We start from the raw sequence: 14374 nt of genomic DNA on the forward strand, positions 1-14374 counted from the left end.
GGGCAGAATGGGGTTGAGAAACTTATCAGCCATGATTGAATGGCGGAGCAGACTCGATGGGCCAATTGGCCTAATTTCTGCTCCTATGTCTTACGGTCTTACGGTCGGGGAGTCTGAAACACAGGGGCACAGTCTCGGGAGAAGGGGCTGGTCATTTAGGACTGAGATGAGGAAAAATTACTTCACTGAGGGTTGTGAATCTTTGGAATTCTCTACCCCAGAGGGTTTTGGATGCTCCAGCGTTGTTATACTTAATGGCAAGTGGGGAGAGAATAAATAGTTCCTAATATGGTGATTATGGTGCTGCATTAGTCAATTGAAACAACTCCAGCTCAGAAAGAGTAGATGGCATTTATTCTGTGGATTGGCATTTAAAAATAAGACGTCATTCCTTCCAAAGCCTGAGGTCTCTCGCTGAGGTCCGATTCCATAGCCACTAATGTCCTACGTGGTGACCAACGTGTGCAATGCTCTGCCTCAAAGCGTGGTGGAGACGAATTCAACTATGGCTTTCAAAGAAAATAGACTAATTACATGAAGAGAAAAAATTTTAAGAGCCACGGGGAAAAGGGACGGGCAGAGTTGCTCTTGCCGCGAGCTGGCACATATATGATGGGCCAAATGGCCTCCTACAGTGCTGCAACCATTCTACAATTCTAGCCCGTGAGTGAGTGTCGGCAATGGGTTCAGTCACGAGGAAGGCAAGTCAGAGACAATTCAAATCCCAGTCCTGCCCTCATTTCCAATCAGTGGGGATCAGGAATCGTGGCTGATTGTCCCTTGTGTTCCCAACTGCCATGCCCGTTCAGCGCCCCCCCTCCCCCATCTTGCTCCCCAAACTGCTGTTGCGGCTGGCGGTCAATTGAAAATGTCAAAATCTAGATTGATAGATTTAGTGGGCATCAGGAGATAGGGGGCCAGGGTGGGTAGGTAGAGTTAAGATACAAACTAGTCATGATCTAATTGAATGGTCGAAGGGGAGGCTGAACAGCCTAGTCCCATTTCTATTCTTTTCCTGGCTACAGTTTTCCCTTTGAGTCACCGCGCCATATTATCCAGATAATCGAGATCACTCACACACCAAGGAAAGAATTGGCAGACATTTCTTCAGGAGAGCTTGCAGCATTGTTTGCATTTTTTTTTTAATTACGTGTTCATAAATTGCACATCCAAATAAAAAAAGAACACAAGCCATATATCCCGGGCTGAGCAAATCCTACTGTATTCTACACATAATACATTCTTAAATAAAAATGCTCCACATAACAAATTTTGCATAGATATCTTACAATACCAATTTAAAAAAGAATTAGGAAACAGACCAGTAACAAAAATAAATTTTTCTTCTGTTAATAATTTTGTAACATTAACGTACTACCATCATATAATACAAAGAATGTTTTTTTCCTTAAGACTCTTTGTACAGTAAAACTGACAAACAGCAGAACAGAAAAGAACAATAAAGGAAAAAAGGAAGAGAAAGAAAAGTAAAGAAACAAAACCCAAAATTTTCTGGGGCAGGCATGTGGAATTCTGAGAAGGCCTGAGAAATGGCGTCTTCCTCATTCAGTGTACCATCGTTAGCACTTGGGCCCAGCAGAGGCCTCAGCAAAGCCAGACATGGATTCCCAATATCACTACCTTCCATTAAACCATTATGCATGTCATCTGGGCCCTATTAAAATTCCTGGCAAACAGGCCAATTTTCCATACCTAAACCCTTTGGAGGCCCAGGACTTTACAATTGAGCTTGTGCGAGTTCGAAAAGAATAGATTAAAGGGGGGGGGGGGGGAATCAGTGGGTGGGGGAGGGTAAAATGGGTGTGAATGACCAGAACTAGCAATTGTGTGTTGATGCCCAGAAAGCAGCCCCCCCCATTTTGCTATAATTCAGGGCTCCAGGCAGCAGACATATTTTGGGGCTAATGGGCATGAGTCACCCCAGTCATAACCAATCGATCAGACTAAGGCCTTCAGGAGAAGGCCGGACACGTGATTTTTAAATTGTCCCCATTTCCTCCAAAAAGAGAGTAAATTATTTCAACTGCTACATGTGGGAGAGGGAGCGGAAGCATGTTATGATAGGTGGTTACCATGGAAACTAGGAGACAGACACACAAGGTGCTCTGCACCTACAGTAACCTTCATATCACAATAGGATAATTACTAAGATACTCATAGGGTGGCCAACCCTCCAAGATTGTCCCGGAGTCTCCAGGAATTAAAGATTAATCTCCTGGACACTGTTACGAGCAATCCGGGAGAAGAATCACATGCACACACAGCTACACATACAGACACTTAACTGTAAAAGCAATAAAGCCAAATCACAGGTCAGATGATCAGATCTCCAGACTAATGCCCCTCTTTCCCTCCAACACATACACACACACATACACAAAAAAATAAATAATTCAAATGAAGCAACATGACAGAGGAGCAGAAAACAGAGAGGGGGCGGGTCAGAGTGGAGTATGTACCCTGTATAGAACTGACCCCTACCCCACAGCAATTAAAAAGAAAACACACAATTGAACAGCAAAAAGACATGGATTATACTTGATCCCTTTGGAGGGGGCAATGTGATGCCATGAATCACATTGGCCTTGAAGATTTGCATCTTAGTATGCTGGAGATAGGCAGTTGGCTGGACTTTTGCCTGTCAAAGTTCCAACAGGGTCTCTATGGTTACCATAAGCTTGGTGTTATAGTCTAAAAGCTGAGAAATTTGGAGGGAGGAGATATGGTGGGTGGAAAATCAGTGTTTATACAGGAATATAATAATTGCCCTCAATGAAAAAGCTTGCAAATTGTGATTATTACGTTTGCAAAAAGTTTACCCACTCACCCTAGCTTTTAGTGCGATGGTTTCTCCATTTGCCTTCCATGCTTTCTACCCGGGCCTCTCCTACCATTGCTCTAACCACTGCTGGGAGGCTGGACCACTGCTCCCTGGGATAAAAAGGGGCAACTTGTCACCTCTCCCTCCCCCACCCCCACCCCACTACTCTCTCGCCAACATGAATGGGGCGGGAGGGTGTGGGGAACAGAGCTTCCTCTCCCATCTCCAGTCAGGCACCGAAGGGTCTGCTTGCTTTCCAATTAGTGTGAAAAGCCAGTGCACCATGAGGATGTGTGTGTTAGGAGTGCGAAAACGGGGTGGCTGCAAGCAGGGAGTCAATGCAATGGTACCTGCAGGAATATGTAGAACCACAGCTGGCAGCCATTTAGTGACACTCCTCATCAGAGTTTAAAGTGTCACGGAAGACCAGTTCTGCCTTTTCATTCAAAAGAAATCCCATCACCAATGAATGCACAATCTCTGAAAGGTCTCCAGTCAATGGAAACTCCCACACTGAGTGGATTGTATGGGCTCTGTCCCACATAACCTAAGTCAGCACTCCAGTAGAAGACTAAACTAGGGATTGTAAGTTGGAGTCAAGTCTAAAGCTACTCCTTTAAATTTTATAGCAGGCACTTGCACACTGGTGAGCTACACACTGCCACTATTGCCTTGGGATCCACTGACTTTAATACTAGGTGTGCACCTACCACAGGGTAGGGAGGCATTAGTACAAACAGCAGCACCTTTCAGGCTGGGCGGGAAATGACTCAATAACGTCCAGAAATCTCAGGCCTGGAGGTTAACCACGTCATAATGATCAAACTGCAGAGCGGGAGCCATGGCAGGACAAATGTCCCTTAACAGTGCAAATCCTACCACACCCTGAAAGCTTCCCATTCCCTCCTATTACTTATGCTACCATGTTTGTGCAGAAGCCAACAACTGCAGAGGGGCAAGGACCATTCTGACTGTCTGCAAGGGTTGACAGAAGTTAGGAAGCTTTTGCAAACAAGCAATTTATGTCTTTGCTTTGTGTGGGGGGGGGGGATACCATTATACAGGATAGGCTAATGACGTTGGAATAGGCTAGACTCTTGACTCCCCACACCTCACGGAGTCACACTGGATTCAACGTAAGATCAAAAACCAGGAACAGCATGACTTAACATCAGATACTGAGACACAAAAACTGATCGGAAAGCAAGACTTTGCTGGTGACTGGAATGTTAAATGATGGAGGCAGGATGTGGAAAATATCATTGGTACTTTTGCGTTAGGGGGATATTGGCAGTGAATAGCCCAGCCCTCAGCCACAAAGAAGGTAGAGGACATTCCGGCACAATTAGCATCTCCATAGCAAAGCAGTTTTCCCACAACCAGGAAGGCCAAGAAAGCACAAATGTGCATCCCTTGCTCCGATTATCAACCTCCCTCCTCAAACCCACCCCGAAAAACATCTGTTCCAAAACTTGAGGAGCAAGTTCCAGTCGACTGCTCCTCTGGAAGGGCCTCAGTGTCTATGTTCAGAAATTTCAGGGTCCCATCTCTCAATGGCAGTGCCCCGTTCACCAGGTTTGTGCCATAATTTTGTTGGCACTGTGCACTGGATATTGGCAGTCTTGGTGCACAGACTTGGATGAATAAACAATATCTGAATTAATGCCAATTCAATTGCACAGGAGAGGAAATGAGCCAAGTACAGTGCATGGTTGGATAACTGGTTGGCATGGGAAACCAGAGTCTAATGATTTGATTGGGCTTTTTATAGTGACAATAGACTTTGGCTCCAGCTATCTTGATACAAGTTATCCAATCAAATGCTTGGCTGGATTTAGTTTCCAAACCTATCTAGAAGGACATACTAAGAGTGAAGTGCATTGATCAGCCAGTTCAAACATGACCTGGATACAACATCTAAAAGAAAAAAAAAACATTGTTCACGAAAGATTAGACAGCTGCGAGAGGGTGGAGAGGGACCACAACATGAGAGGATGTGGATCTGACATATCAATTCATCCCTCTCCAAACTAGCAGTGTCTGGAAATCATCCCCAACACAAAATCTTTCAGTAAGTCCTACAAGGACACGTTAAGGACTTTGCCTTTATCCCAGCTGTGTCTTGGGCAATATGTTAATGTTATTTTGGCAGAAAATAGCGGGGAAGAAAAAACACATGCAGCATGACAGAGATAATGTGTGAGAGAGAAAGAGAGAGAGAGAGATGACACAATAAATATTCAATCTATACAATATAATAAACATTGGAGTTCTGATTCTCAGGCCACTGAAAACATCAGTGAAACAGTTCTAACCATTGTTCAGCTGAAACAAAGTGATACTTTCAAAACAATATATATATTATATATATAAAAAAAACTAGCCTGTACTGATTTATTCAGCTAGTTACAAGTCATCACTGGACTAGCAGAGTGTAAATTAAAACAAAAATTGCCAGCATAGTTCCCAGCAAAAGACTTCCCCTTCCTCCACCCCAATCACTTTGAACAAAAAAAGCCATGGAGAATGGACTTTGCTGGAAAGGATTAGTAATGGTGAAGCAGATAAGGATTGAACCAGGTGCGTTCTCAACTGTTTAACTTCCAAACGGATTGGCTGGGTTGAGAATGGTCGTGTGCTTCAGAGGAGTTGGGTAGGGGACAAAATGAAGGTCACCTGGTGCCATGTAAATCGTGCTTCCAAGGATGAGGGGCAGCAGCCAGGATGATCAAGGCATGGGGAAGCATCTAGGTAAGGCACAATTCTCAGTGAGCCAGGGCCTGTGCATACACTCATCAGTTAGATGAGGTGAGTGTTTGGTACTGGGTTGCGTTGACTCTCCCTTCAGGGACATGGTAAATCGCCAATAACCGTACCCTGTGCCGCCAATAGTGGAAGCCAGCAGCAATTTGTTTTGGGGCAACAAAGTAAACCAGCCAAGGTCAATCAGATAGCTCATGGGTGGACAGTTACTGTTACTCGAACACTTGTGTGACTCAGAGAGGCAAGACCATTTCAGTTGTATTGTGTAAAATAAATAATTTACTTATTAAATCTTATACGCTTCAACACATTCTTTTCCTTCTTCAGCTGTGCCCATCCCCCTCCCCCCCACCACCACCCCCCCCACCCAACCCCCACCCCCATCCCCCATCCTCACCACCTCACACTTCCCGTCTGTTCTTTTTGCTTTAAAGGCTGCCAGCTCCAAGTGTTCTCCTTCCAGGTTAGTCCACCTCTACCACACATGCCTGGTCAATGCTGTCCATTAATTTATTGGAAGGAAAAGTGAAAATCCAGACATATTATTCACAGCCACCACTGTCCTCCTGTAGAGCTCTCCCTTTCTCTGAGGTACATGGCCAGTTGGTCCACTTGAGGAGGGAATGTGGAAGCTAGGTTGCAATGACCAGATGTCTCAAATGTGAAGCAGTGTGGTTGGCTAGATTTCCCATAGATGCACGTGTTACCCATGGTGGTACCCAATAGCAGTTCTGACCCTCAGATAGGCAAATTACAGGGCATCCTTCGGCAAGCCACCTTCCCCATGCCTTGTGGAATGGGCCCGGACACAGTGCGCTTTCAATGCCAATTCCATTAGGATAAGCACATTACAAGAACTTGCATAGAGGTGGCTAAGTCAGATGTTTGCACGGCCAAGACCGGGTCAAATAATAAAAGGCCTTGATCAGGCAGGTTGAAAGGCACTGTGTTCCCTTCGACACTTAGCGAGGCGGGTGAGATAGGAGGTGGCAGGTGGCCGGGTGTCAGACCACGAGTTCCTCGGAACTCAGGGTCAAGCAACACTTCCCCACTACACCAGGCGTGAGTGAATTGGTTAAACTGAGTTGTGTCACCATGAAAATACTCGGATAAATAAATTATTAGCTTTAAATAATGGAGAGAGAGTGTGCGAGTTAGCGGCGCTCTTTATCGTCAGATGTCTGCCCCAATCTTTGGTTTGTCTCATTGGCCACGAACTGTGCACTGAAAGCAGACAAGGCAGTCAGCTGGTGGATGGCTTGGCGCTTCTCGGCATTGCCAAGGCAACCAAGCCAGTGGAGACGTTTCCTCCAAAGCAAGAGGGAGGGGGGGTTTAAGAAAAGGCCGAGAAAGTGGTTCGCCTGTACTTGCTCATGCATCGAGAGCTCAGGTTCACACTGTAGCTTTACAGCTGGGAAGAACACATGACTACCAAATGGGAGGAGAGTGGTTTCACCTTGAAACCAAATTCACCTAGTTACCAATACAATTATCTTTAGGCCCCTAATTCACAAGGAGGGTCAATTAGAAATCGCCATTTACAAACAGAATGGTTAGAGTCAAGCTGATGGGGAGGTGGAAATCTCCCATGAGACTTTGCAGCAAAATAAATCCCCTGCCCGCCCACCCCCTCCCCTCCCCTCCCACCCTCCCACCCCCCACCACGTCTGTCTGTTCAGCCAGCCTGTGTAGACAAGGTCCAAGCGAGCTACTTATAAATTAGTTAATTCACATCTATTCCAGTCCAGTTCAGCTGAGAAAGTTTTGGGAGGAGCACGTTTTAACGGGGGAGAGGGGAAGGGGTGCAGCCAACTCCCACAAGCCTCGCTGCGGCTGCACTTGGTTTGCTCAAAATGGTGCCAGCGGCTACCGATCCTTCTGGTGCTTGTGGAGAGGCACTGGGCACATGGGCAAAAGGGGACAGGGCCCATCAGCAACCATGTGTTCACATCGTTCAAACTTCACCACTTTGGATGTCCTCTTCAAAAGGGAAGCAGCCATCGACTCTGTACAGTACTGCTCCATTAAAAAAACTCCACTTGGCTACAAGAGCTGAAAAACGCCCACAACAGGTTGGCACTGGGCGGGCCTGGTGATAACCTGGTTGGTTGCACATTGTAGAACTTGCAGAAACTGAGTTCCGACCACCATTTACTTCTCCTTGCACGTTGTCTCGACTTGTCCTTCCCCCAACACCGGTTTGTTTGAGCAGCAGAACACTGACAATATGGAGATGGTCCCTACTGGGAGTTGGAGTCCAAGACTGGAAGGCCAATTGGTTTACGAGTGGACCAAGTGTTCTCACTGTGAAGGCTTGGAAGGTGGTCTCAAGTTTGTAATCCCCTTTGGTTTCCATGGCAACAGAAATCCAAATGCGATTTAAATCAGTAATCGTTTGGCAGTGTCTAACTGACCGATAGACTGGGTAAGGCAAACCAAGATATAGAGTGTGTGTGGGTGTGTATACATCTATATATATATATATATATATATATATATAGCTAGACAGAGAGAGAGACAGAGAGAGAGAAAAAGAGAGAGTGTGTATGTGTGTGTGTGTGCGCAAAGGTGTATGCACACATGCTCAATGCAACATGGCAACAAGTCAACCACATATCTGTGCTCTTTAGAAACAGGTCCTTCTCCCTCTAACAGTCATGCCATGGTGTTGTGTAGGGTTGAGTGGCTTCTCAAACATGTCTCTTCATGTGAAGAGCGAGGTGATCCGATCGGGAGAAACACCTGAAAACAAAATAAAGAAAATTGATCTCATCAAAATACAAACAGCTCAACCGTGTGTATGCTTCATCGCATTACCTCAATCATCCGGGTTCACACACAAAGCATGGCCATCTTTTCTCTTCCCATGTAAAACGCAGCCATTTTGTCCCACTCCCCAGCCTAGGGGTTTGCTTTCCCACTACCCCCACCCCCCTACCTTCCGGAACCCAGAACTTCTCCAGAATTTTTGGGAAAGATTTACATAAATGAAAACCAAGAGGACCGGGAGTTGGGAACGCAATTTCCGTTTCTTGTACTTTTCGTGGTGGCGGGGGGCAGGGGGGTGTGTGTGGGTGTGTTTTTCAGTTCACTCAGGGAGTCAGAGTTGCTGTGGCAATGCACACTTTCCCAAGCATGTTGTACTCTGGAGCTATGGATAGTGATGGCAGAGGCTCCATCACATGGCTGAATCTCTCATTCCTTGGCCATCAAGCGCTGGGGTTGGGGGGGGGACTCGAACTCAGAGCTACAGGCCCAGAGTCCTAAATGATCATCCCTTTATCTTAAGACTGTGCCCTGTCTTTTGGATCAACCTCTCCGTTTCTACCCTCAAGCCCCTTCAGAATCTTGTATATTTAAAAAAGAGATCACCTCTCATTTTTCGGGGCTTCACAGAATAAAGACGCAATTTACTCAACCTCTCGTCATAGGACAACCCCTTCCCCTTTGCAGTATACACCGTTTAACAACAGAGCCAGTACCACCACTCTATCTGGCGATCCTTTTCAACTTTCAAACACTCTTGTGTGAAGGACATCTTGAGATCAGTCTTAGATTTGCCACTTGCTGCTTTGAATCTGTTGGCTCCTTATCAAACTCTCCCAATTTAATTTAAGAAGTGTTTGTATATACTGATTCCATATCATTAACTGCCTTATAAAGTTCTTGAAGATCACTGCTCTGTTTGGCTCTGCCAGACCCTGTTTGGCCCTGCCAGGATCAGTTTGGCTCTGTTCGGCTCTATGAAAGGCTCCAATATTTTCTGCAAAACTTGCGGCAGGGGGAGAGGGGTGAGCCAAGTGGGCAGCAGGGGTAGAAGGGGGATGGGGAGGGCCTGGCAGGGAGAGGACGGGGGGGTGGGGGGGTGTGTGCGACAGGGAGAGGGAGAACTGAGAGAACAAATATGAAAAGAAAAATCAGAGGGTGACATCACAGGACAGCAGGTTGGTGATTTGTTGTTAAGAAGACCCAGAAGTAAAGGCGGGTACCTGAAGGAGTTCAGGGACAAACTAGCAGAGAGGAGGAGTGTCAGTGCCAGGAGCAAAGTTAAACAAAATTAAAATGGCATCAGCACGAGAGCAGGTGCTGAGTGTTGAGTAGCTGGTGAGTTTTTTTTAAAAAAAAAGTATTATACTTCAGACTATTTCTGTAACATCTACCTAGTCTAACAAATAGATGAATGGCAGGGCACCTCAGACCTATGGAATGCACATCCAGTTCCACCTGGGAACTCCCAGACGCTTCTCATCTCCTGGGCAATCACATTTGCAGGAAGTATATTCGGCTGGAGTTCCAGGTTTTGTAGCTTGAGCAAGAGCTAGTGTCACATCCACGAGGCTGAGTGCTACGTGCATTGTGCATTTCTGAATGTGGTCACCCCACAGCTTAACAGCGTGCAGGCAGAGAAGGAAGGGGTCAAGGAGTCGAATACCAGGTAGGTCATGCAGGATTCCCCTAAGTGCATGTCGGTCCCCAATCGATAGTCACCTGTGAGCATGATGGAAAGTGTAGCCAGAGCCCAGTCCACAGTCCCACAGGAGATTCAGCTGTACCGGGGAATGGGGGGAAGTTTGGGAAAGCAATAGTCTCAGAGGGTTCTACAGTTAGTGGAGCAGACCGATACTTCTGCAGCCGTAGACGTGAATCCAAGATGCCATGTCGGCTCCCTGGTACCAGGATCAAAGATGTCACTGTGCGGCCGCACAGCACTCTAGGTGGGGGGAGGGTGAACATCCAGTGATCATGGTTGACCTTGGTAGCAACAACATAGAAAGTGGGGGTGAGGTCGTGTAGGCAGATTTTAGGGAGCCAAAGAGGAGACTAGCAAGGTAGTAATCTCAGGATTATTCCCGGTGCCACATGTGAATGAGAAAAGAAATAGCAGCTGAATCCATGGTTGGAGAGGTGGAATAGGAGGCGGTGAGGGGGTAAGATTCTCTTCAGCATTGGGACCACTTCAACAGAAGCAAGACACGGAGGGTTTGAACAAACTTGGCCGGTGGCGGGGGGGGCGGGGGGGATGGTCACCAAGTTGTAGCGTCAGAAAAGAGAAACAAGGTGCAGAAAGGATTGGGAGACGCAGTTAACATTGGATTCAGAAATAGTAAGGTATTAGGTGGGGTCAGAACAAGCAGGAATTCAATAAGGTTTACAGTGCATGGGTGGAATTTTACAGCCTTGTTTCGGTGGGGGCTGGGCTGTAAAATGCAACAAGCCCTTCAAAAGTCCATCGACTTTGGCGAGACATAAAAGTCCGCTGACGTAAAATTCCACCCCATGTATGTGAATGCACAAAGTGTGGTAAATAAGGCTGGCGAAATGCAGGCACAGATAGTCACATGGAAATAACAAAAAAGAGCAGGGACCGGGGACAAAATATTCCAGGACACAAGGTGTTCAGGAAAGATAGGGAAGGGAAGAAAGAAACGAGAAGGGCCGGCAGTATCGTTTATGGAGAATATTCCAGTGCTGGAGAGAAAGGATATCCTAGAGGAGTCAAGAACAGAATCTATTTGGATACAGTTAGGAAACAGTCAAGGTACCATTACATTGGCTACCAAGTAGTAGGAAAGATAGAAAGAAATAGATTTGCAGGAAAACTTGAAAGGGGTACAAAAACATTACAGTCACTATGATGGAGGACTTTAATACAGATTCGGATAGTAACAGTATAAAGGACAGAGAGAGGGAAAGAGTCTTTGCAGTATGTCCAGGAGAATTTTCTTGATCAGCATGTTTCCAGTCCGACAAGAAAAGAGGCATCGCTGGATCGGATTCTGGGGAATGAGGTGGGTCAATGGATCAAGTGGCACTGGGGAATATTTAGGCACCAGTGATGACTGTGCCGTAAGGTTTAGGTCATTTACTGAAAAGGACAAGCAGCATTCTAGAGTAAGAATACTACATTTGAAGAGTGCAAGTTTCAATGGGGTGAGAAGAGATCTGGCCCAGGTAAACTGGAATTCAAGACTGGCAGGCAAAACTGTAATGGAGCAATGGGCTGTCTTTAAAGAGGCGATGACCTGGGTAGAGTCAAGGTACATTCACAAGAGGGAGGTGCAAAGGGCTGAGGTACCGGGGGGTATACATGCACCAAAGGTGGCAGGGTGGATTGAGAAAGTTGTTAAAAAAAAACATATGGGATCCTGAGCTTTATAGATAGAGGCAGATAGCACAAGAGCAAGGATGTTATGAAGAACCTTTATAAAAACACTGGTTCAGCCTTTAATGGAGTATTATGTCCAAATCTGGGCACCGCACTTTAGGGAGGATGTGAAGGCAATAGTGAGATTGCAGAAATGATTTACGGGAATGGTTGAGGGATGAAGGACTTCAGTTAAGTGGCTAGATTGAAGAAGCTAAGGGTTATTCTCCTGGTTGAGAGAAGATTTGATAGCAGTGAGGAATCTAGACAGAGTTGATAGAAGGAAACTGTTCCCATTGACTGAAGGGTGGAGAACTGGAGCACGCTGATGAGATTGGCAAATGAAGCAACAGTGGCACGAGTGGTTAGGATCTGACATTGCCTGAGAGTGGTGGAATCAGATACAAGTGCAGTTTCAACAGGGAATTGGATGAGCACCTGAAGAGAAAACATTTGCAGGGCTAAGGAGAGAAGGACAGGGGACTGAGCCTAGCTGAGTTGCTTTTGAGGAGAGCTGGCATGGACTTGGTGGGCCGAATAGCCTCCTTCTGTGCTGACACCATTCTATAATGATTCTATATCATTGCTATCTATGGGACCTTGCTACGTGCAAATAGGCTGCCACTTCTTCACTACAACATGATGATGCTTCAAATATAAAATGCCTTAGGACATCATACTGTCATGGAATATGCTATACAAATATGGAAGCGAGAAGGGAGGGAGAGAGAAAGAGAGAGAGAATCAGAGAATGCAGAAAAGAGAAAAATACCAAGAGAAAGCGAGAAGAAAGAGAGCGATATAGAGTGAGAGGAAGAGAGTGACAGCAGGAACTTTGCCAAATGCGTGTGAGAGAAAGAGAGAGGAGAGAGAGAGAGAGAGAGAGAGAGAGAGGAGAGGGAGAGAGGAGAGAGGGGAGAGAGAGAGAGAGAGGAGAGAGGGGAGAGAGAGAGAGAGAGAGAGAGGAGAGAGGGGAGAGAGAGAGAGGAGAGAGGGGAGAGAGAGAAAGGAGAGAGAGAAAGGAGAGAGAGAAAGGAGAGAGAGAAAGGAGAGAGAGAAAGGAGAGAGAGAAAGGAGAGAGAGAAAGGAGAGAGAGAAAGGAGAGAGAGAAAGGAGAGAGAGAAAGGAGAGAGAGAAAGGAGAGAGAGAAAGGAGAGAGAGAAAGGAGAGAGAGAAAGGAGAGAGAGGAGAGAAGACAGATACTCTGGAAAAGGAGGAGCATATATTCCGCGGATTTGCTGGGTGAAGAGGCAGGTGGATGGAGATCTGTTCAGCAGATGGCACCTTGAGCAGGTGTGGATGTGGCTCCTCACCAGCTGGCATGCCAACTGCAATCAAGCAATCAGTGGGCATCTGATCAGACCGAATCCTCTCCAAACCCTCTGCACACACACACTCCAACGTCTCCCCGCCCCCACTAGCTTCAGCTTGGCCTAGCGCACCACCCCGACACCTGATTAAGTTATTAGACCGAATTAATGACAGGCTGCACAGTTGTCGGCAGGGAGCTCACGCCACACAATGCAGACTGCCAGTTCAACACTGCACTCATGGCTTCATTAACTGAACTCAGCTAATGGGAAATAGATGACAGCACAAGATGGGAAGAGTCAATAAATTATTCATAATCGCACCCGTGCATTAACAGCCCCACAGGCAGTTGTTAGGTCGGCAAAGACAGCAAAGAGCCTAATACAGAGATGGTGTGAATGAAAGAGACACACACACACACACACACACACACACACACACACACACACACACACAGAGAGAGAACGAGAGAGAGAAAATGAGGATGCACGAGAATCAGAGCATATGAGAGTATCACCGAGAGAAAAAGAAAGAGAGAGAGAGAGAGTGGGAACAAGAGAGAGAGGAAACAAGAGAGAGAGGGAGTGACAGAAAAAGGATCAAGAGGGAAAGTCAGGAATGGAGAAAGTCAGACAGAGAGCAAGGAGATGATGAAAGCCAGACACTGGAGTGTGATGTACAGGAGCAGTCTGCTCACAGTATGGTAGCACAGCCACTGGCCAGCTGACTTTTTGGCACGATGCCACTGGAAGGCTCCAAGGTGTCGGAGTTGGGCAGCTGCCAGGGTAATAAAAATACTGCTCAGTGATGCTCTGATAATGTGCCGCCGGCTTATTTACTGCATCTTGTTTACTCCTCACATTCATGGAGCCCACAGGAGATGGGGAGGGGGGGCGCAGTTGGAGAGATCTAGCACTGCTCCAACTTGGATATCTCTGGATGGAATCTGGCGTCTGAAAGGAGTCAGAGCCTTTGAAGTGGCCCTGCCAATACCCACAGTTTGGTTAAAAGCAGAGTGTACCTGACCCCCCACCCCCAACCTGATAGCTCTCCAGTAGAAAGGCAGACAGGGGATCAGTTTCAGACAGGCACAGCACAGCCAGTCACACGCACTGTCCAATGGACATCGCCATGCGCGAGGTGAAGGGATTGACCTTTCCACTACGTGAACTGGAGGAGACCCTGGAGCTCCTATCGTATCGAGCCCAAGAGCCGATGTAGAAACAGCCAACCCCTCCAAGGGTCACCACAAGCCCACGCGCTGAGATTCTCCCCACCTCAAAACTCGAGAGAACACAGATGTAGGTTTGCCA

The 14374-nt window shown here is 46.7% G+C and overlaps 1 protein-coding gene across 3 annotated transcripts in view; it reads right to left on the minus strand.

Annotated features, from left to right (window-relative positions):
* LOC121284999 (Krueppel-like factor 7) overlaps positions 1-14374 on the minus strand; it is a 258103-nt gene that overhangs the window by 176404 nt on the left and 67325 nt on the right. For 2 of the 3 annotated variants that reach the window (XM_041201060.1, XM_041201061.1), the window contains one exon: positions 7281-8347. The exons of the other annotated variant lie outside the window; for it this stretch is intronic. In XM_041201060.1, coding sequence (XP_041056994.1) covers positions 8296-8347 — 52 coding nt within the window. In that variant the 3' untranslated portion in view covers positions 7281-8295. Of the gene's footprint in view, positions 1-7280; positions 8348-14374 lie in introns of those variants that run through there. 3 annotated transcript variants of the gene reach the window in all.

This window comes from Carcharodon carcharias, chromosome 12 (assembly GCF_017639515.1).
Source record: "Carcharodon carcharias isolate sCarCar2 chromosome 12, sCarCar2.pri, whole genome shotgun sequence".
NCBI lineage: Eukaryota > Metazoa > Chordata > Chondrichthyes > Lamniformes > Lamnidae > Carcharodon > Carcharodon carcharias.